Source organism: Rattus rattus, chromosome 2 (genome assembly GCF_011064425.1).
Source record: "Rattus rattus isolate New Zealand chromosome 2, Rrattus_CSIRO_v1, whole genome shotgun sequence".
Taxonomy (NCBI): domain Eukaryota; kingdom Metazoa; phylum Chordata; class Mammalia; order Rodentia; family Muridae; genus Rattus; species Rattus rattus.
Window position 1 is genome coordinate 62935476 of NC_046155.1, and position 24240 is coordinate 62959715.

General features: G+C 43.4%; 1 protein-coding gene across 2 annotated transcripts in view; it reads right to left on the minus strand.

The window, feature by feature from the left end:
* Positions 1-2796: 2796 nt before the first annotated feature.
* The window catches only part of Ppp2r2d (protein phosphatase 2 regulatory subunit Bdelta), a 34830-nt gene continuing 13386 nt past the window's right edge, over positions 2797-24240 (minus strand). The window contains exons 3-9 of one of the 2 annotated variants that reach the window (XM_032892367.1): positions 17483-17580; positions 16294-16459; positions 15663-15775; positions 13625-13802; positions 12384-12548; positions 10048-10309; positions 2797-3643 (exon numbers count right to left, since the gene is read on the minus strand). In XM_032892367.1, coding sequence (XP_032748258.1) covers positions 3364-3643; positions 10048-10309; positions 12384-12548; positions 13625-13802; positions 15663-15775; positions 16294-16459; positions 17483-17580 — 1262 coding nt within the window. In that variant the 3' untranslated portion in view covers positions 2797-3363. Of the gene's footprint in view, positions 3644-10047; positions 10310-12383; positions 12549-13624; positions 13803-15662; positions 15776-16293; positions 16460-17482; positions 17583-24240 lie in introns of those variants that run through there. The other variant, XM_032892368.1, reaches the window with a different exon arrangement.

Consider the following 24240-nt stretch of genomic DNA (forward strand, 5'->3'; position numbering starts at 1 on the left):
TGTTTTCTCTATCTGCACTGTCCAAGGACTAGCAGTTACAAGTCACTTTCTTCAGACTTTAAAAGCATTGCAGATGGGCTAGGGTCTAGCAGTACTGGCCTAAAACGGGTGTCAGGTACCCACCATTTGTCCACTGGGTCACACTGTGGGCAGCTCCCACTGGAGGCCCTCAGCTAAGAACAGTGTGTGACTTCTGGCTAGAAGCCAGTTGCCACACACAGTTCTGCACAGGAATACTTTCCAGGTATGGCAGATGGGCCAGGACCCAAGAATAACAGCAGAGAACAGCCTCACATTCCTTCACTTTCAACAGCAGGGAAGACTGTCCTAGGACCATAGGGATCATTTCCACTTGGCATCTATTTTACTGCAACTTTCAGTGTTTAGTCAAATGGCACGATTAATACATAACCGCATCAAAGAAGACATGGTTTCTCTGGCTGGCCTCAAATTCACAGATTTATTTCCCTCTGCCTCCCAAGTGCTGGGATTAAAGGCATTCAACACCATTCACCAGCAGAAAATATTTAATTGAAAACCTTTAGAAAGATCTGTTTCATTTTCCATGTATCGTGATTAGCTTGAGTTTATATATGTGTCTATGCATGCCTAGTATATCCGGGGCACTGAGTCCCCTGGAACTGGGAGTTATGGCAGGTTGTGAGCCACATGTGGATTCTGGGAAGTAATCAAGGTCCTCTGTAAGATAAGCAGGTGCTCTTAACTGCTGATTCATCTCCTCAGCTCTTTTAATTAAAAAAAAAATTGAGTCAGGGTCTCACTTTGTAGTCCAGGCTGGAACTCAAATGATCCAGTAGCCTCTGCCTCTTTTGTGCTGGGATCAAAGGTGTGAGTCAATATGCTTAGGTCCCCCCAACCCCCAGGATCTCATGTAGCCAAAGTTGGCTTAACCCAACTCATCATGTTATCTATCAGGGGATAAGCTTGTACTTCTGTTCCTCCCAAGTATGTGGATTACATGCAATCTAGCAAGAATACATGTTTAAATTCTAATGGATAGGGTAGATGTGGTGGCACACACCTTTGATCCCAGCACTCTGGAGGCAGAGGCAGGAGAATGAGTTTGAGGCCAACCTAGACTAAATAGTACAGGGTTGCTAAGGCTAGCTAGGCAGTGAAACCCTGTATCAAAATAAAACATGCCACATGTATGCCACACTCAGTGGTGCCCTTGGGAGGCAGGTTAAGACTGATATGATGTCAGCCTGCTCCCCAGTGAGGAGTCCCAGGCCAGTGACACATAGTAAGACATGTCTTCCACTCCAAAACAATCCACAGGCCTTCTCTTGTCTAGGTCCTCAGCTCAGAAGCAGAGCAATGAAATTTGATGGAAACTGGTATCTTAAATGGAACATTTTGGAGAAAAAAATGCTAGCCATTCCAAGCTTGAATATAAAAAACAAGACCAATTTAAATTTGAAAACTGTAGGATTCTTACCTTAAGTACCAAGCTAGGCGTGATGATGTACTTGGGAGACTGAAGAAGATGCCAGTCTGGGCTACAACAGTGAGAATATTGTATGGAAACAAAACCAGCCATGAGAGTGTCTATTTGTCAGCAGTAAGCCTTTTTAGCCATCATTGGTAACTGCCATCAAAAGCACCTGTCGTCTACATCACAGCAATGCACAACTGTCTTTGAAAAGAGCCTGGAGGCTCAGTCTGGTAAGGGAGATAGCACCTGCTGTAATCCAAGGGGTCAGCTGAGCTCCCAGGACAAACCTATACGCTCCCCTACTGCCTCCTCTCCAAGTAGCTAGCAGACTCTTGGGAAAGATTTTAAAGATGGAAAAGGTTGTCTAACTACTCAGTGTAATCCAGTTAAACATATAAATGTATCGAACTTTTGGGCAGAACAGATGCACGGGAACAGTCCTGCTATATTAGGATTGGTTTTCCTTAGTACCAGGGCTGTGCTTCTGTAATTTGGTATCATCTGACATTGTAAGCTGCCACAATCAAGAGCCAAGATGTAATTTTTGTGACCATCTCACTATGTAGTTCTGACTGTTCTCGAACTATGACCAGGCTGGTCTCAAACTTTAGAAATCTGCCTGCCTTGGCCTCCCTAGTGCTGGGATTAAAGCCATGTGCTACTCTAACAATCTACTTTTATTCTTTCTTTTTAGCAGGGTCTCACTACGAAGCCTTGGCTGGCCTGGAAACCAGAGACATGTCTGCTCTTGCCTCATGCTTGTTAGGATTAGGGGCATGTGCAACCACAACTGGCATAGTCCTTTTCAGTAAGTCCTCAGTTTCTAACTCAGTGTCAACAGAGGTGGGTGGCACCAGTTAGTCCCTGTGACGGAGAGGCATGCTACCATTGCAGATGCTTGTCAGGAAATCTTGACCCCTGATATCCAGAGTGTTTTAAAATGAGTCATAGGTACAGGTAGTATCATATATCCCAAGTACAGTTTTTGAGTTCTGCTGTTGAGGCACAGTATGAAATCTGGCATGCATGTCATTTTAGCAATATTTTTACAAGAGAAAGTATGCACACCCTAGTGGGGCAACTCTGGGTCCTACTTTAAGCTAAGTGTTAATCGGAGCAGCACTTCTGTTGCTTTCAGAGGTTGACTCAAGCTTGGCTTTCTCAGATGGAGTTTCTACAGAAACCAAGTGGCAATTTGGGATAGTTACATGTAGAATCTGAAATTCTGTATAAACTCAACCATTCTGCTAAAGGAAAAAAGTTCTCAATTTATTCCAAAGTATAAATAGCCTGAGTACTTTCATTATGTGCAATTGAAACAAATAAAGACTGCAGTGGCATTTGGATTTAAAAACACTTCACAGTGTGCTGTGTTTATTAAGTAGCTCCACAGAAGGTGTGATGGCAGGTGCAGTGGGTGAGGAGAGCTGCCTGAGCCTGCCAGGCACAGCCATGCACCACGCACCAGCGGTGGGTGATGCAGCCCACTGGGGCTCCAGGGCCAGAGAGGAACGTGGGTGGTGGCCACACCATGTCCAGGGTAAGGCCCAGGGATGGATGGCAGAGACAGAGGTAAGAGCTGGAGAGAGTTGATGAGATTTTTTTCCTCTCAGATGTTAGTTTTTTGGTCTATAAACTGGAAAGGAAGGCTCAGACTTAAATAAATACATTTGAGTAATGGCCTTTATTGAGCAGAGTCCACCAATTCAGCTTCAAGTAGGTTTTCCCTTCAGCAGCAGCACTCATCTCTCCCAAGACTCCAGCTGAGACCCCTTCTTCTCCTGTGTCTATGAGGGAAGTAGAAGTGCGTCACTATTCTCAATGGAGAGGACAATGCCTTTTTTGGACAGGAAAACGACCGGCTTATGTATGTATGCAAGACAACACTTGGTCCTCCAGTCAGTTCCTTAATTAATTTTGTCCTGGAATATATACAAGTTATTGGTGGCAGCTACAGCAATAATGCTCTCCATGGGGTGCCAGGCTGTGTGAAGGATCTTCTTATTGAAGTCCAAACTGTCCACGCTAATCTCATCCTTCTTCCTCTTACCCCCTGTGCACACTTTCCGGGGCTTCAGGCTCGCTCGGGGCTTGCTGTTCTCTCTCGAGGCTTCCAGTGTAACATCCCTCCGAGTGTTTCTATCAAACATTCTAAAGAAGTTGTTGTAGGACCCCGTCATAATGGCACTGTTCAGGAGAGAAAAGAGGGGACACTGAGTACCTAGCAGGACCATGGCAATGGCATGAACCAGGGTAATGGCATGAAGTATGGACCCTCTACAGGCCCACATTTCTACAATATCAGGAAAGAAATGTAGTACAGGTTCTGCAGTGAACTTCACTTATTTTCATGTCCAAGTAAGAAAAGTAATGGAGCCATAATTTAAATACATTCCCACCAAGGAAGAAGCGTGTGTTGGATCCCCTGCAAATGTGAGCTGTCTGACATGGGGGCTGAGAACACAACTCCTCTCTCTCTCATCTAATTAATGTGTAGAAGAATTAGGAGGAGAGGAAGGAGAGGCAGGCAGACTGGGGCGGAGAAGAAAGGAGGGATGAGGAAGAAAGATGAAAATTCAACTCTGTCCAAATCACCTTTAGTCTAGCACCTGGGAGGCAGATCCGAGTTTGAGGCCAGCCTGATCTAAATTTCTAAGTTTCTTTCAAAGCTAGGTACAGTGGAGGTGTACATCTGTAATCCCAACATCAAGACAGCTGAAGCAGGAGGCTGTCACAATTTGATCCATAATTTTGGAAGGGGTCTTTTTTTTCTATATTTTAGAATGTGTATGAGGTTTGCAAGCTGATGCTAGTATTGGGATTGTAGGCAGTTGCCATACACTGAGGAACCACCCTCCCTACCCCTCCATTTTGTTTTGGGTTTAGAAACAAGATTTCATATAGCATAGGCTGGCCTCAAACTTGTTATATGCCAGAGGATAACCCCCTACTCCTGATTTTCCTGTACGTGTATAAGTACAGAGGACACAGGTGTATGCCACCATGCCTATTTCTATAGCAAGTTAAAGGTCAGGTTGGGTTACAAAATACATAATGCTGTTTAAAACAAAGGATATTCCACATGGCTCTTTGACTTTTCCGCCAAGTGAAGACCAACCAATCTCTTCTGCCTTCTCCTTGGAAACCCTCAAACTCTCCTGTTCCTATCCTGACCTCCATGGTCTTGCTGTCTTAGAGCTGCATGGCTAGTGGTCTTTACAATGCCTAAGTTCTTCAAGTTACTACATTGCTCGGGATTCTTCCTAGCTGCCTGTAAATATTTTAGAATCAGTTAGCCTTACCTCAAACTCCATACCAAATAAACTTAGAGAAAAGCCCTGTTACAGCTATTCTTGTTCATTCAAATCTGTTCAAACAAGCAGCACCAGGAAGGCTGGAGATGAGAGCCATGGCTGGTACACTCTGGAGAGAGCACCTGAAATAGGTGTGCAGAACTGTGTTTGCAGGAGAGGACCCACTGTTACAATCCTCTTCGATTTATTTCCATGTGGAATTTGATGCTTATGGAGGTAGGGGTGAGGCCATTAGCAATTGCAACGAGAACAAAGAGCACAGTGACCAAAAGTATTTCTCAGGAAGAAGTGTGTCATCGGCATGGGTATGAACTGCTGGTGCACTGTATAGCAGCAGGTGCCTGCACTGAAGTGGGCATCTCCTCACCTACCCAGCACCTGAGTGCAGAAGGAGAAGCAGGGTAGCCTGGTTCAGGTTTGCCCCACCCAGAAACAGAACAAAACATGGTGCAGGTACTGTCTTTTTGCTGACTAAAATGGAACACTGAAATGCAGAGCTTCATAGCAGCAGGCTGCCAGGCATTGACAGAGACGGCACTGAAGACGACACTCCACTCCACTGAGACACAGAAGAAGCTTCTGAGCAAGAAGATGGAGGAAAGGACTGCAGGAAATGAAGGGATGGAACAAACGTCACCAGGAGAACTTTCCATATTCTTGGGGATGTGCTGCAGTATTTCAGATACAATAAAGACCATTAGCTGTAAGCCATCTCTGAGATGGTTACAATCTACAAAGTACCTTCTAGAAAGACATCGCCTCAAAACAGATGGGTGTAACTTCCATGCAGCTGTATTTTGAATATAACATCTTTTTTGTGTTGCTGGGCTTTCAATTTCAGGACCTTTACAGCTTCAGCAGATGCTTTACCACTAAGCTATACCGGCAGTCCTGTTACTAATTTCGTGATCCAGCTGGTCTTGTTCGCTGATGCCCAGTGCCTTTTTTACACACAAACAATTTAGCTGTGTGCTCCCCAGCAGTCAATAGCGGGTTGGCTGATGTTTCAGGTTTCTTGTCTTTATTCTGCAAGATCTTCCCACCATACTGATGTTAGCAGAATGCCACAGGAGGCCAGGCAATACGACCAGCCTCACTCCTCCTTGACACTGTATTTCCCATTGTTCATTCCCCTTGTGGTCTTTCTCATTATTATTATCTTCTTTTCTGAGGCAGGTTTTTACTGTATGTAGCTCTGATTAACCTGGAACTCACCTTGCACATCAGGGTGACCTTGAACTCAAGAGAGCCACCTCTCTTTGTCTCGTAATTGGTAAGATTAAAAAGTATGCACACACATGGTAGCCATTCTTAAACTTGTAATTGATATATTATGGACATTTATCTCCATGGTTACTACTCTCATATGTATATGTACACTTGTTGGTTGGTACATGTGCACACACATGCCCCTGGAAGCCACTGGTTGATCTCGCATCCTTTTATCAATCACTCCATTAAAAATATATTTCACAATATATATTGTGGGTGTTTTGCCTTTGCACCTGTGCACCAGTTGAGGCCAGAGGAGAGCTTCATTCAGATCTCCTTAGAAATGACCCTTGTTCTTCTCGAAAAAGAACTAGTGTTTTTAACTGCTATGTCATTTCTCCAGTCCTTTCACCTTTTTACCCACTTTGGCAGGGTCTCTCACTAAATCTGGCGCTGATTTGGCTGGACCTGCTGAGAGCCAATGAAGCCTAGTAACCTTCCCAGTGTTGGGATTACAGCTGTGTACTGCCATACCTGGCTTTTAGGTGGGTGCTAGGGCTACAGACTCAGGTCCTCACGCTTGCATAGAAAGTACTTCACCTAGCTATCTCCATAACAATTTTTTTCCCTTTTCTTTTCAGAGAGTCAGGGTTTCTCTATGTAGCGCTGGCTGTCCTTGGCAGAAATGTGCCTGCCTTTCTCTGTCTCCTCAGTGCTGGGACTGAAAATGTGTGCCACTATTTTGGGAGAGATCTTTTTATTTTAAAAGTATTTTATTATTTTGTGTATGGTTGTGCCCAAGGAGAGCATTAGTTCCCTGTGGTTTTAAACTGCTGAGTGGGTGATGGGAAGTGAACTAGACTCTTCTGTAAGAGCACTGCGTGCTCTTACCCACTGAGCTGTCTTTTCAACCTCATGGCTAGAACTTTTTTTTTTTTTCTTTTTTTTCGGAGCTGGGGACCGAACCCAGGGCCTTGCGCATGCTAGGCAAGCGCTCTACCGCTGAGCTAAATCCCCAACCCCTAGAACTTTTAACGTAGTAAAATTCTGTAATGTTTTTCCTGGGTTTCTGAGGCCTGTGTCAGAAGCTCTTCCATCTCCAGACATTGCAAAGGTGCTCCCCTGGATTTTTTTCCCCATTATTTACTGCAGTGTGAGAGGACTCTTGTCTTTGGTTTTTTGCCGGCCTAGGACAATACCATTTTGTCCACGAGGTCATAGGCATCAGCTTTACTTGCAACTGGCAGCCACGCTGCTTACTGAGATCTCTGTCTTGCCTCATTACATCCCAGGGTGACTTTTCTCAGCTCTTACTCCAAAGCTTTCACTAGGTGCACCAGGGTTTCTTAACCCTTGACATGAGTTAGTTTATGGAAGCAGGAAGTAAGGCTGGCATTTTTTGCTTTCTTTTTCCTGCTATGTGATCTCTCTGACGACACTTGTCATGTGAGGCTCACTGGAGGCTGAAGAGATAAAGCTTCCTCATCTAGGGTTTTCAGTCTCTAAAACTGTAAGCCAAACCTTTTCTTTATAAAATCACCAGCCTCTAGGATTCTGGTATTACACAGAACAGTCAGGCAGTTCCTGTGGAGAGATATGCTCTCAGCCTCAACACCCACTCTGCGGAAATTGTTTTCTTTTACTACTTTTAAGATCGCTCTATTTTTGATTTTATGATGATGTGGACAGGTCACCTTTTGCTGTGGAGTTCTGTGCTTCCTGGATAAGCTTCGAGAACCTCTGGCCACTATTACTATGTTTGAATTAGGATGCACTAACCACATAGTGGAATATTTAACCTAAGCTTACTACTACCTTTCCCCAGTCTGGACTTTTGGGGACTTCTCTCCACTTGGCTGTATGGCACACTGTATCTTCTCTGTACTTTATATTGTTTTCTTCTTTAAATTAAAAAAATATTTTATGTGCTAGGGATGTTTTGCTTGCATGTGTGAATATGCACCACTTGTGTGCCTATGGCTCAAGAAAGCCAGAAGACGGTCTTCGATCTCCTGGAACAAGAGTTACACATGGTTGTGAGCTGCCTGGGAATGCAACTGGGATCCTCTGGAAGAGCAGCAAGTGGCTCTTAACCTCTTAGCCATCTCTTCAGATTCAGTACCTTGTCCTTTTCAGACAAGCTCTTGGTGTGCAGCCCGGCCTCAGCTCCCCACTGTTGGTGTTACAAGCAGACACCACCAGGCCTTTGTATTTCTTAATTTCCATGTTCCCTGGCTCTTTGGGTTTTAGGGCTGTATTCTGGGTAACTCTTGATCTTCCTTGCTGTTCATTAATCTCTAGTTAGACTTGGATCTACTGTATCTTTCATTTCTAAAAGTTGTTTGTGCTAGAATTTCTTAGAACGTTTTATTAGTCTTATTCTTTTCCGCTCAGCTTTGATTCTGTCCTTTAATTTGTAACTATTTCGAATATTCTTATTTTATAATCTCTTACACTTACTACATTTGAACTCTTAAGATGTTATGCCAGGTGTGGTATTACACACCTCTAATCCCAGCACTCAGGAGCCTGAGGTAACAAGATTTTGAGTTCAAGGCCTTCCAAAGCTACAAACCACAAATCTGTGCCAAAAATAAAAAGGGCAGAGGATGTACAGATACAGCTTTGTTGGTAGAATGTTTGCCTAGAATGCATGAAAACCTGGGCTGGATTCCCAATATCATATAAATTGGATGAGGTAACACACCTATAATCCTAGCACATGGAAAGTTTATGTGTTTAAAGCCACCGCTAACTAAATTTTGAGTTTGAAGCCAGCCTAGGATATATCAGACTCTGGCAACCCAAGTAAAAATAAGCAGAAAGATTCCTAGAAATGTGATTGTTTCTGTTGCCTGTGATAGTATTTTCCTGAATACATGTGATAAATTTCTCTTGTGAACTTAACTGATTTCACACTGGAAGAGACCTGAGAGTTGGGCTGGGTAATGGTGACTGAGGCAGTCTTGCATGTTTTTCGCTGAGCTTTAAAAGATCCACGAATGCTTTCTACCTGGGAACCTTAAGAAGGTATGAAATATAGGCTGCTTACTTAAAAGCAGAGGATCTTCCAGTCTCAGGATAAGTTGGCGGCAATGCCAGACTCAGTGCCTCAAGGTTTATAGCAGACCCACAAGTTACTCTGGGAGCTGCTGCCAGCCTGAAGCTCATGCTGCTTGCTGCAGCCCAAGGACAGCAGTGTTTGTCCTCTGAAAGTCTAAATTGGCATGCTAGTTAATCTGTGAGCAGTCCAGGGAAGGTTTGTGAAAGGGGGCTCACTTTGTCTCTGAGGAGGCATTTAGCTTCTTAGCTCTTGTGAGGTCTCTCACACCACGCAGCTAGGAGAGACCTTAGTAGCAATTCTAGTTTGTGAGATCAACTACTACTTAAAGAAGCTAACGTAGGTATTTCAGTAGTTGCTATACAGCCCAAGCTGATTCTCGACTGGTGGCTCTCTTGCAGCATCACCCAAATGCTGTGGTTAAAACTCTGCCACCACATCCCTAGCTATTAATATTGAAGTGTCTGACAATGTCTAGTCACTTAAATTCTCAACAGAAATTCTACAAAAAGATGATCTAAGAGAATCTGCTTATATCACCTGAAGCATGTCTTCTTGTGAGATGATTTCAAAGACTCTCAGTAACACTAAAACATCAATGTGATCTGTTCAGGAGATAAATGATACAGCCTAGGGGGGTGGGGGTGGATGGGGCCACCCTAAAGGCTGTTTCTTAAACCCCTCTAAACACAGAGGTAAACTGAATGGTGGCCTTTGGACTAGTAAATGACTTGCTGCTTCCTTTCTTTCACTAATCCATGTAGTCACTCATTGAGCACTCTACATAATCATGAACCATGGTGCACTGTCAGTGAGGAAAGGTCTGCACAGAGACCTGGTTTTTCTCTGGGATACCTCATGGAACAAATAAAAGGCCTGAAAACACAATCCTGTCAGCATCTTGCGACTGACTGAGATGCCCTCCCAGTTTGAGGGGCTTGCTGGAGATCCTAAAGGAACTGGCACTTCTGGATGCCAGTGTGCTATGACGCTGGCAGCCTCACCTGTCTGAACCATTCCAGCAGCACTCGAACTTGTCAAAGATGCAGTCATTCTCATACAAGGAGCAGAGCTTGCTTCGTAGGTACTCATGTACCTGGTGGGTCTCGACAGGCCTGCCCTCCATGTTGAGGTCCCATACCTTCACCGACAGATAGTCTCTGGTCATCATGTATCGACCACTGTGGCTGAACTTGACATCAGATATAGATGAGATTATTTCTGAGAAAAAGGATCTACTGCTGGGATCTTCTGGCTCTTCAAAAACTGAAAAACAAAGCGAGCACTTTCAGCTACTGTGCTAAACCAGAAGACTACCATTCTAAAATCAGCAAGGGCTTCTCAGAGACCCTGAAGGGCTCAGTGTCATCCTTACTTCCCTAGCTTTCTGTCTTCCTCCTACCATCAGTGTCCACAAGGTTCAGGCTTTCAAATCCATGCAGACCTTGAACCATATAGGGGCACCCACCCAGTACCTTAGTATGCATGGGAACATGACTGCAGCTGCTTGTACCCTCAAGACACTGGGCTGGGGACATGATGTGCTACCTATCTGTCCACATTGCAGGACTATGTGTAGCACAGAAGTATAATGCTGTGGGCACCTTGGGAAGGGCCTGTTTGTTGGAAGGCACAGAGCTAGTAGGACTGCTGGACTGCCCCGACCTTAAGCCAACAATACAGTGGCCAGCTATACAATGGAATTACTGAACAAGACCAGACAGCAAAGAAGTTTGTCTTCTGTAGTGAGTGGTCATGTTTCACAGTGACTTGAGTGAAAGTGTGTCATTGCTTCTTCCATAGAACTAGCTTTGTCTGCAGCAGCTTAACAACTCCCTTTACCTGGGACTCAAGGCAGAGGTAAGGCTACTGGATCCCCTAGCTCATAGCCATGCCCATGTTGTATCATGCTTTAGGCTGGGAGATACATTTCCTTTTCTTGAAGCTTCTCTAGTGTTTCTAAAATTCTCTCTGTAGGAGCTTTGTTGGTTGCTGGCTCTGCATGGGACAGACTGGAAGCAGGCTTATGCCAACATGAAGCATTTACTCAATTAACCTACTGCTGAGGAGGATAGCTCTTCTTGAATCCTAAAGTTGTTTACTGAGGAACAAACACCATCTGGAAGACACAGGCTATATACAGTGAAACACTTCATTGCAGAAACTTTATCAGGAACACCATTCCAAGACACACTTTGAAGAGCATTTCCCAGTTGATACAAGTCACAATGCCACTCAAGAGTAGGTGAGCAAGAGTTGCTTTCCTTTTTGCACAAGTATAGCAGTATTGGAATGAGAAGCTCTCCTGACAGCTGCACACAGGTTTCTAAGATGATGTACCAGGACAACAAAGACTCTGGTATGCTTTGAAGTTGGGTCCCTCACTTTTTTTTTTTTTAATACTTTATGTATATGAGTCACTGTCTTCAGACACACCAGAAGAGGGCATCAGAGTCCATTACAGATGTTTGTGAGCCGCCATGTGGTTGCTGGGAATTGAACTCAGAACTTCTGGAAGAGCAGCCAGTGCTCTTAACTGCTGAGCCATCTCTCCAAACTCCTGGGCCTCCCATTTAAAAAATGCATTTATTTACTTGGTTTAGGGAGGGAGCTTACATGTCAAAGTCAGAGGACAATTTGCAGGAGTTAGTTTTTTTCCATCAAGTAGTAGGTCCTGGGGATCAAACAAACTCAGGTCACCAGTCTTTGCAGAGTGCCTTTACTGGCTGGGCCATCTCATTGGCCCTAAAGGGTTATTTTTAAAACTTTAGGTATGCATATGTGGAAGGATCTTCTGGAACTGGAGAGTTTTCATTTTTGAGGAGTGTCTTGCTCACTATGTAGCCCTAGCTGAATGTCACTATATAGACAGATTGCTTGGAAATCTGCCTGTCTCTGCTTCCAGTGTGCTAGGATTAAGGACATGGTTTTGCTTGTTTTTGCCATAAAGCTTGAAATGGGTAGTGGAAACCAAACTCAGGTCCTCTGCAAGAGCAGTGCATACTTAGCAGGCGAGCCATCTCTCCAGCCCTTATCTATACCCTCTTTGTAAGATGCAGTCTCTTCCTGGCTCTCACACGATCCTGCCTCCGTTTCCTGAGTTGCTGGGACTCCAGGCATACAGCACACTGATGGCTATGGCCCAAGGCCTACTACATAAGAGGCTATAATGATGGTGTTCCACTGGATGGACCTAGGTCACAGAGAGCTCAGGGTAGAGGAAAGATGTGGGACTACTTCTTTATTAGCATAGCCCATGGGGAGCCTGCCCAGGCTCCAAGCCTGCAAAGGACCTCTATCAATACAAACAGGAAATCAAGGGCATTCCCAGAAGACTTACACTTGGCATGCCTATCACAGAGGGCAGAAGAACGCATGTCACACAGCCTGATGGTCCCCTTGCTGCTGCTGTAGACGAATACATTGCACTGGTGTGGGTGGAACTCTGCGGCAGTGATGACTTCTGTCAGCTCCTCCATGTTAGCAGGCTTGATGTCCACAATGTCTGGAGCACGATGTTAAGGCACAGTGCTTAGCTGTCCAAGAGAAATTTGATAGAAAACTATGCAATGAGGCCTAAGGGAGGAGCTGCAGGAGACTGACCACATACACTGTCATGGAGGAGCCCATAGCAAGGGGCTTCAGGTGTGCATAAGACAGAGCACACCGAAGGACAACTACAATGAAGCCAAGCAGTGCCACCTACACATATATTTCTATCTATAACTAATTAAAAAAAGACAGTATCAAATTACAAATGGTTTTCCCTTCCTAATTATTTGACTTTTAGAGCTTGGGTTGCTAGAGCAATAAAAACATAGCAGGAAGTTAACCACAAATCAGCCAATGGAAACAAGAGGAAGGGTAAAATTCTTTTCTGGGCCACTGTGGAAAGTCGATGTACAGATTTATGTGCCAGGAGAAATAACTAAGAAAAAACAAAAAACAAACAAAAAAAATTACAATGTATGAGTTTTTATATCTCCTCACTGGATGCCACAAAGGAGAGACAGGGACCAATCACAAGTAGAGACAGCATGAGTCTCAACCTGCCCCAGTCAGTGCCAGGGCGCAGCAGAGGGAGCTCAACCCAACTCTGATACCCTCAAGTTAAATAGATCAAAGTTGCTGGGGTTACAGGGTAAAACACCTAGAAATAGTTGGGAGCCAAGGCTCTGAGACCTCACAGAAGGTAGCTGATGACTGAACACAAGGACAGGAAGGCAGCCTTGGGGCAAGAACTCTACTGTGACCTCTATGGTGACAAGAACTACAGTGCCTAGAGTTCCCACGAACCTCTGATGGCAGAGCAGTCGGGCAGGACACGAATGGTTCACTGGAGCTCAAGAAGTGGGAGGCATACGGCAGTATGAGGAGCTAGAAGTAAGGCAGTGACTGACCCAAAGAGACTCAAGGTTTTCACATGAACTTTCAGGCAAAGACCTTTTGTTGCCATTACTCTAGAAAACACTGCATTTAAACGGTCAGTGTCTGAGGGACTGGGGAAGAGCTGTTCACGAGAAGTAATCACACAGTAACTAACCAAAGAAGCAAACAGAGGCAGCACTTAGTAAAGGATACTGAAGCTTCTATCTGTGATTTCTAAATGCCATAGGTTAATTCTCAGATCATCTGCAGAGAGATATGTTTCATGATCACTATTTACTGAAATGGAATTTATGTGATATGTATGAGCATTTGCAAAAATTCGTCGTGGACTTGCTTCTACCATAAGGTCCATGGGCTTCAATATTGGAACCTAAAAATGGAACGGAGAAAGGAATTTAAAACAAAGGTCACAATAGCATAAGCGTCCGGCATTTAGACAAGAAAAGGGACAGGTTTTCTACAGCTGTGCAACACCTCAAACCAGGAGAGCTGCTACAGAGTACAAAGTGGAAAGATGTCTGTTCCCAGCTCTTCCTCCTTGTTCCCATTACAGATGGGTAATATGGTCTTGTTCTTGTTGGGAGAAAGAAGATAAACTGCTCTACCTTGTTCTCTGGGTCACCAAAGCATCACTCTCTTGGGTGCTCTCTGGTGGCCACACCTGATATGAGACAGTAACTCCTTGTCTTTGTAGCTGAGCGCACAAAGCTCTGCTCCATAGCACTGGTGCTTTGACTCTCATGGGCCACAGTGCTAGGGTTCACATATATGTAGGGATCAACAGAAGAGTATGCAAGGGGTCCTTTGGGCTGAGAAGCAACAACTGAAGCATTTATCTGTGATTTTTAAATGCCCTAGGTTAATTCTCAGAGCATCTGCTGAGGTCTGAGATGAAGTAGTCTGAACTGAAGTGCAGCTAATAACCTGGATGGTGTGAGAGCCTTGGTGCCACAGTCCCACAGGCTTCTGGGGTATCAGTTGCTAGGTGCAGAGAGAGGGAGGGAGGGAGGGAGGGAGGAGAGAGAGAGTAGGGGGAAGGGAAGGAGGGAGAGAGAGAGAGAGACAGAAGACAGGGAGAAGGACCCGGACGAGCACTTGTGAGCAACACCATGAGGCGGAAGAGGAAAAGGCTCCCTATCTCTCTATTATCCAGGGAAGGGAAGCCCAAGGTTCCAGATAAAGCCAAATACTAGAGTAATGTTTATTGCTGTAATTAGACATGAAGGAACTAGAGGCTTAGAAGGATTTTTCAACTGAGTCTTCCCTAGCCAAATTCTTTAAACGTGTGCCAAGATAAATGTGTAGTGATGCTCTTCTCATTTTAGCCTAGGTAGGTGCTGACTGTACCCTGGGGTTTCATAGAACAGAAATGCCAGTTCCACAATATGCAGGTCAAAGACACACACCTGCCATGATTCTCTACTGTGCCCAGCTAACCAAGGCAGCAGCAATTGCAATCCTAACTGAAAGAGCCCTTTTAATTTTACCCTTTCACAGAAATAAAATAACAGAAAAAAAAAAAAACCAAACCAAAACAACAACAACAACAACAAAAAAAAACCTTAAAAGAAGCAGAAACTCCAGTCTGGACCTAGGTATCAGAGTTAGCAGTCAATGATTCTGTCCTCACGCTGTGCCAACACACTAACCACTAACAATGCCATACCTTCACTTGGTTAACAGTGTAACAAAAGCTTATATTTCACTGAAAAACCTGTTAGCCACTTATCTCAAAACATAGCTGTGCTCTGTTCCTACCCAGGTGCCATTGTTTGCACTGAGTCCACCATCGAAAGTATCAATGACCAATCCAACAGGTAAAGAATTAAAAAGACATCAGTGTGTTCAAGAAGAAATTAACTCAAGGAAATTTCACAAGCTCCATTGCTAATGTCTCACTGGTTTACTAGCCATCCTACCTACACTGTTACTACACTAGCAAGTACTCTGGATTCTACCACAAAAACTCAACTGTCCTGGGTACCTCTCAGCAGAAGCTCTATCAGGAAACCCAATGCTAGCTTTTCCCTTAGCACCATCTTATGACCTTGGTGACACTGAAGAATCCCATTTTCAACAAATACACAGCAATTAGGGCCACTACCATCTATAAAGATAAGTCAGGAAGGTAAAGCCTGTTACACTTCAAACAGTATTCTCAACAGCTGATATACTGTTTTGGATTATTTCTGAAAAGTGCTGGAAGGGTTAAAAAAAATGCAGCATATACCCGTAGTGCCGTAATTCTAAATGGGTCTCGAAGTCGTCCATCTTCATCTTTCAAGTTATAACCTTCTGCTCTTTTATCTCGTTCACTTATTTTCCATAATTTAATAGTTTTATCTGAAAATAAAAACCTTATTCTTTATATTAAAAGAAAAATCATAAACAACATGTATCACTATTATTTAACCATTCTATGAAACTATTGCCTGCCTAAGTTGGTGTCTTAGCTTAGGAGGCTGGGGAGGTGGACCACTGGTAAGAGCAGTTGCTTAACAAGCATGAGATTCCAGGTTCACATCCCTAGCCATGTCCCTAAAACCTCAGTGCTGTCTGGGGTTATTTGCAGGAGTAAGAGAGTGACAGGGCAGGACATCCAATGGCTTCCTCTGGCCACCAGAAGCATGCATAGTTAAGTATTCACTACATATATGCATATGCGCCATACACACACAAACAAAAACTAAAGATGGAAACAAATATACTAATACGGTTTTCTATGCAGAATTTGAATTTTCTAGCATTGTTTTTACCCTTCTCCAAAGTTTAAAGCAGAAACAGCTTCTAGAATTATTTAAAAATAAGAATCCATCACACTAAAATTAAAAATATATCAAACAGTCATTTACAATTCTCACCATTTGTAGAGAGTAGAAAATGAGCAGCATTCTGTTGCGGTAACCACCTGATTTTATTAATTTTTTCTTCAATTTCTAGACTTTTCAAATAGTCAAACTCTGGCTCATGACTCTGAAAGGTACTGTAAACATTGTACTCTCCCCTAGAGTGAGCGCGGCCTTTATTCTGCAAGGAAACATGATAGCTTCTTTAATAAACTTAAAGCACAAGGCAGATAGATTTTGACTATTATCAACATTAGCATTAAATGATCACGTATTTTTAATTAAAAAGGTCTTGACTCAAAAAGCTCTTGACGAAGCTGGCATTAATGCACTTGGAAGAATAAAGAGCGCACAGGCCTTTTCTGCACACTTGAGTCTTCTCAGCAGTGGACAAGCAGTGGGACATGACTAAGCCCGTCTGTGGACGTGCTCCCTCTTCTATCTTTCTGTAACCAAAGTTTGAGGGACTAAGTCCTATCTCTGGTAGCCCTGCCAGTTAACCTTGGTTACCAGTTCCAATATGCCAGTACAAACAAAAATGAGGCAAAACACACAGAGATTTAATGTGGCCATATCAGGGGAAGCAGAGAAGTCTAATGGCTAAAAGCTTATTTTTGGTACTGATAGGAGTTTTAAATTTTAACAGGGTAAAACTGAGAGTGCAAGATTGTATAATCTGTATAATCTGACAGTCTTAGGGTATATTTATCTAGTAATCTCCATTCTGGTTCCTATTGCTTGAAGAGATGGACTGGCTCTTAGGAGATGTTGGATTCTGCTCCATGGTGCAGCCTTGCCCTATGGATGATTGTGCATGCCTGGGGTGTAGTACTCTCAGCTCTGCTGTTCCCAGAATCCAAGGATAAAGACAATGACATATCATTGTGATATAATCTTTAATGTGCACATGCACACATGGAAGCAGGTAACCCAAAGGAAAGTAGTCAAACACAAGTGATCCAGAGATGCCATATTCTTAGACTCTTTCCAACTGCCTTATGGACCCACAGAAGACAGGAATGCATCGTCAGCTTAGGAGTTCTCACAGGGAGAAGATTTCTTCTTATCTCCCAAGGTTGTGCTTGAAAAAGTACTCTACGTAGTAACTGCAGCAGGCCTGAGTGTTGAGGAAAACTGTTTCCTTTCTGGGAAGCAGTATGTGCAGCATGTGTGATGACATCTGACTGGACTGTAAAGCACTGACCTCTTGTTCCCGTTGGAAAATAACAACTCTGCCACCTTTGTCTCCTGTTGCAAGAAGGTCTCCAGAGTAGTTAAACTCAACGGTGGAGATGATGTCGGCTGTTGGTAGAAGACAGAGTCAATCACAACTGATATTTTGTGAGGATCAAATGGCAAACACATACAAACTTTATCTCCAGATAAAACAAACAGTCTATGAAAATGTATATACTTCTTGTCTGTTTTAGGGATCTAAGGTAGAACCCACCAGTACATGGGAATTCTGAGGAGTCTGATTTCGCTGATCAAATTTACCTCATGCTCCTGTCATACAGTAACTTATCTAGATTTAGATACTTTTAATTGCAAAGACAAGAATTTAGAAAAATAATTTTAAAGGAAAACAACACAAAACACCTCAGTTGACTTTAGAAGAATGGTATCTAACTTTAAAATGCATACTTAATGTCAATTTTTAAAATAAATGATTTTTTAATGTGTACATTTGCCTGTATGTGTGCCATATGTACACAGTACCCTCAGACAGCAGAAAAGACTATCAAGTCCCTGGGATTGGAGCTATAGTGGTTGTGAACCTCCTCATAGGTACTGGAAACTGAGCCTGGGTTTTCTGCAAGAAAGGTCAGAGAGTGCTCTTTAACCACTGACTCATCTTTCCAGCTCCCTAAATTTGATTCTTCCATAGTAATAATAGAAATGTTTTAATATTCATATAGAAACTTTTGCTAGCCTCTGTACAACACTACAGACCATGGCCACCCTGTTCAAGATTGACAAGCTGTAAGGCTTGGAGCTCTTTCCCAGTCCCAAGGTGTGGGAAGAGCCTCTGCAGTAAATAAATGGTGTGCATGCCACCCCGGGGGAAGACGATGTGGGCAGGGTGGTATGCTCCATGTCTGTGAGTGGTTAAAAAACAGTCATAATTCCAGACGAAAACCTAGGCCAGGCTCTGGAGGCTAGTCTGATGCATTTCAACCGTGCCCCCTGCTGCCTGAATGAGGCTCGGACACACTCTGAGGCAGTATGGCATATCCTGTGGACCAAGCTACAGCTGATCTGGCAATAGGCCAGCTGACTCACTATAGCTGCCATGAGGCCAGTGATGCTGCAGATGAGTTTCTGTGTTTCCTATACGAGCTACTAAAGTCGGATGCTTGGAGAGACAGATATTATTCAGCTTTTCAGGTCAGCCTCAGCTGTCAACTTGACACAAAATCAGAATTACCCGAGAGGATCTCAACTAAAACCATCTCAATCAGACTGCCTGTGGACATTCTTTGCAGCATCTCCTATCTTTTTTTTTTTTTTTTTTTTTTTTGGCCAGGCTGAAGGGTTTGGGTGAGAGGTGGGTGTTTGACAAGGTCTCTTTAAATTTACAGAGATCTGCCAGCTTCTGGCTCCCAAGTGCTGGGATTAAAAGTGTGTGCCACTATCTGGTGAAGCATTTTCTCCCTGTTCTGCCCTGGTTTCTCTCAATGACCCGAGAATCTGAAATAAGCCCTTACTTCTTCAAGTTTCATTTGGTCATGGTGTTTATCACAACATCTGAAAGGCAGACTAGAACTAGGCAGCTATAAGCACCTTCTCTACCAGTTAAGTAATAGGACCAACGCTGAAACAACTGAAAAGAAGTCCCAAATGACTAGAAGCATATATGTGCATGCATATGCTTTGGGACCAGGTTTCTCTGTGTAGCCCTGGCTGTTCTGGAGTTAACTCTGTAGACCAGACAGGTTTCTAACTCAGAGATCCATCTGCCTCTGCCTCCCTAGTGCTGGGACCAAAGGTGTGCACCACTATCACCCAGCAACTAGATGCAATTCTTAAGGGTTATATGATAAGATCAAATTGTGCTCTGCCCCAACAAACTCCATTTTATAAGCAGTGTTCGATTCTACAGTAAGAATGGATGACTGCACTTAGGTGGACATTGTAAACAAATGCCACCTGTCTGGTACCACAACACATACCCCAAACACACACAGAGCTAGGGTGATAAGCAATTATTCTTCAAAGTAAAAAGGGTGCCGTCCTATAAATTTATTAGAGTAAATGAGTACAAATGTATATTAAAGTCATTACCAGGAAAGCCAAGACTGGCATGTCTAGACGGGGAAAAAGGTGGTTTCCTCAAACGAAACCTGTACAGAGGCAGGCACCAAACACTGTGATGCGATGGCCCTCCCAACCTACCATCTGACCACCCAGGAGGATTCAAGGCATCAAAAGCAGAAAACTCCTGTCTCAGGAATTTCAGCTTGGCCTGGTCTGTGGTGTGATCTGCTCTAACTGCTGCCATTCAACCTAGTACTCTTGTTTGGACTTGACATTCTCAAACATTTACCTGGATCTGGTCTTGTCTTTTGCTCCTCCAGCTCCCCACACCTCACTTCTGCAGCTTAACTACAGCGTAGCATCTCCAGGAGGTCCCCCTTCAGCTTTGCCCTCTTACTCCTTGTCCTCTCCACCTGCTTTTGTTTCCCAGGCTTCTTTGTAACTCCTTGGGCTTCTTTAACCTCTGTAGCCATTCTGTAACCACATAGGTACAGAGGGCCTCTTTAGCTTTCTGTAGCCATATAGGTACTGAGGTATTACTAGATGATCTGTAATGCACCATTTGAGCATTACTACTAGTAACTAATGATGCAAACAAAAGAGCCGGTGTTTGCCTTAGCTGGCTGTCAAGGAAAGGACTACCTGGCAAATTGCAGCCAATGAAGCTACCACACCTTGTGAATTTATTGCTACTCAATAAACTCTGACACAGTGGAAAGACAGAAATGCATGACAGAGCCACTCTTAACACTGCACATGAGCACTAGTCAAATAATTGCCAGGGAATTTCCTGAAGACACTCAGTGTTGGTTGACTATATTGGTATTGCTTGCTGACCCCACTAAGGGGACTCCTTTCTTCAAAAGGCTTCAGTTGGGTGTGGCATAAGGACTAGGTAGACTATGTCCCCAACCCTTTTTTGAGAGAGGGTCTCATACAGTTTAGGCTGACTGTGAACTCCTGATTCTCTTGCCTCTACCTCCCAAGAGCTGGGATTACAGGCATGAGCCTCCATGCCCCGCTGAGTGACTTTTACTAGCAACACCTACCCTCTCCCCACATTGAAACCAGGGCCTCATGTATATTAGGCAAGTGCCCTTTAGCCACACCTCTAATTTAACACCCTAAAATTACTCAAAATAACTTAATATACTTGAATGAAACTACAACTTTGTTTACTGGCCCAAAAGAGACTAAATCTATGTTATTCATACTCAGAGGATATACAGTATGATATAATTGTGTTTTAGTTGTCAGTGATTTTCAGATTAATTAAAACAAACCAAATCTTTTGAAAGAGGAAATCCTAAGCCTATCTTTATGGAGAAATAATTTTCATTAAGCAACAAATTATGACTGAGTCTAAAGTTGGTAATGTTCTTTGTAATGGCCAGATAAGCTCTAAAGTTAAAATATATACATGAACTAAATTGTAAACTCAGTAAAATTTAAATGATCGACATCAATTCATTGTGAGATACCTTTTTACAATCGTAGACTGAAACTAAAAGCATAAAAACAGTGTTAATAGAAGGCAATTCTGAATTACCACATTTGTTGAGCTTACTCACTTTGCCTATTAGAGCGCCCACACACGACTCCTGCAACTTCACTGCACTGGCACAAATGGGCCGCTGAGGCTCTCTGTTGTGAGGTGGTGGTTTGGCTGATATTTAGATCACTTTATTGCAGACAATTCCAGCTATTTTGAGCAATGTCAGACCTGAAGCCACTCCTCTGCCCTAAGGCCAAATAGCTCCAGTTAGGGGAACATTCCCTGGGTCCATACCATTTCATGTTCCTGTGATTCTGGGTGATGGGTTAGCACCCCCACCTTACCCCAGGATACCTCTCAGAAATGCCAAAGCAAGAATGCAGAAGGTGGACAGTTCTCCAAGTCCACTTGCTCACAGAACTGTCTTCACAGTGGCCCTACTTTTAAAACAAAATTCACAACTTAGATCTGCAGATATGAGAAAAATCAACCAAACAAAGCAGACGCTTGGGAAAAAAAGTCCACTAATAAAGGATCAACAGTGACCACTAACACCTTTAGCCCTGCTGTCTACTAACAGCAATTACTGTGCTAATGTCAGGGTAAGCTCTGCCTGGGAGGCAAGCTACTGTCATCCCTGCCTGACTGAGAAGGACTTTTACCTGAAATGTAAGCAGCCTAAAAACTGCAAGGATAGCAGCCTAAAAACTGCAAGGAGCAAACACAGCTGGAAGATGGGTTTCAGTACCCATGGCCTAGTTGATAGTTCTAATGAGAGAGAAAAGAAGAGTACCAGGGTCTCCTATGTGCAAAGGTCTATAGGCCAAAGAGCTGCGATGAGTCTACCACAATCCAGGCATAGGTGCAGGACAAGGACATGTACACAGAGCAGGAAAGACTCCAACCACACAAAAGGAAGCAGAGCTAATAGCTTCACATAGGTTTCAGGGAGATGGATGAATGAATACTAACCATCCTTAAAACTGGAGAAAAAAACCAGTTTCTATACCTCAAGTTTTAATTAAGTTTGAAGAAGGTATAAACAAGTACCAATCAAGTACCCCAAGGACAATTCAAATGTCCACTCAGGAGAACAGATATACAAGTTATGCAATCATTACAAAAGAACTTCACAGAACAATGAAAATGACAAAGTTACTAACACCCATAACCAGGATGAAAAGCAGAAGCATGTACTCATAGTGTTAATGTCACTTATATCAAATTCAAAACCAGGATAATTGATTACGTAGGGGGTGGGGCTAGGTAGTTATCATAGCATTTCTCCACCTGAAAACAACAACAACAAAAAATCCTATTAGCTAGGTCAGAGCTGAGGTGGACCCATGTTGGAGAGAAAAAAGTCCTGGTTGTGCTTACCCTCATAGCATGGTTATACTGCAGATGCTCCTCAAGTGTGGCCACTGCTGCAGCCTGGGCCTAAGGCACTGTGCACATCTATCATGCTACTGTAGGGCTTCCTGAATCCTGTTTACCCCAGCTGGTCATCTAGACCCTTAGGCCCATTAGTTGTACTCATCCATTCAGACTTCACCCCTCACATTTTAACCTCAATCTCCTCCAAGGTTCTCTGTGCCTCTTTACTCTGAAACCTAGTGACACCCGGGAGCCATTAACCTAACCTTCTTCAGTTCTGCTCACCTACACTCAGATTTTCTTCAACCCTTGGATGTTCTTCCACAACTGCTCTTACCTTCATCTGTCACTGACTGCATTATACCTGCTGACTTCAAGCTACCAATGGCACACTAGTCACCTGTTGTGTTACAGATTCACTTAACAACATTCTACAAGAAAACAGCCATGTCTTCATCCCGCAACTTTCCCCTACTCTTCTGCAGCAATATTCTTACCTTGCTCCTCAAGCTTAGTCCTATGATGAGCCCATGAGGGACCAAACATACCTTCTCTTATTTCTCATTGATCTTTGCAACTCCAGAGGAGAATGCTTAATTAAGCAAGTGCCTGAACTCTACTGGCTTTGCCAGATATCTTGGCCAAGCATTTCTTAATTCCCTCTCATCTGAGGGCTCTTTACTCCCAGTCTTTCCTGAGCAGCTCTTGACTCTACTGCTCAGAGCTTGCCCACTGAAGTCCACTCAAGCCTTGGCAACTAACTATTAGCAGATCAGCTGTCTCTGGCTTGTGACTATGCAAGCAGCAGGCTAAGGGGAAGACACTTCATATTCTGCATCATGTACTGAGGCAAACACATGATACAGAAACTTATAAGACAGATGATTCTAATAAAGAATCCCCAGGAAAAAAGTCATCTAAACATCGGCACTCCCTCACATACAAACATTTGTAAAAGGAAATCAGTACACTGCCACAATGCAGAATATTAGCTGCTTTTCAGCGATGCAGAGTTTATTGAGGTTGTCAGGTAAGCCAGGCAATGCCCAAATATTCTGGGACTGGGAAAGATCATTGCACAGAAAAATAAAAATTGTTCTACCAACAGATGTGTGTACACAGAGTTTCTATGTGATATTCATTTTATTTGGGGTGGAGGGCAGGGAATCCCATATCATCTTGCCTCAGCCTCCCAAATGCTGGGATTATAAGAGTGGATATCAGCCAGGCTAATTTTGTCTTTTTTTTTTTAAAGGTTATTTTATTATACATATAGGTGTTTTTTTTTTTTTGCCTGTATGCATATCTATATACTACATGCATGCCTGGTACCTGAGGAGTCCAAAAGAGGGTGTTGGAAACCCTGGAACTGAAGTTACAGGCAGTTGTGAACTGCCATGTGGATGCTGGGAATTGAAATCAGGTCCTTTGGTAGGTCTATGCTCTTAATCACTGAATCATCTCTCCCAGACACTTCTAAGTTTGCTTTTTGATGTAGATCATCCAAAGGTAAATGTTATCTCAGCTCAAAAGCCAGACATAAACTGAGACAATAGCTGGTCAAGGTGATGCTTACAAGCAATTCCTGCAAACAGGACTACAAGAAGGGTTCAATATAAACCTTGGCTCCAAGAGACCTTGACTCAAAGAACAAAAGAAAACAACACAAAATAATAGAAGCATAACCCCCATCGAAGACTTTAAAAAAGGCAAACCAACCATGTAAGAGCCGTTTATAGGAACACTGTACTCTCAAACACCCGAAATAGAGTGTCTTTAAATTGTGACTGGACTATATTAAAAATAAAAACAAAGAGCTCTGGAGATGATGT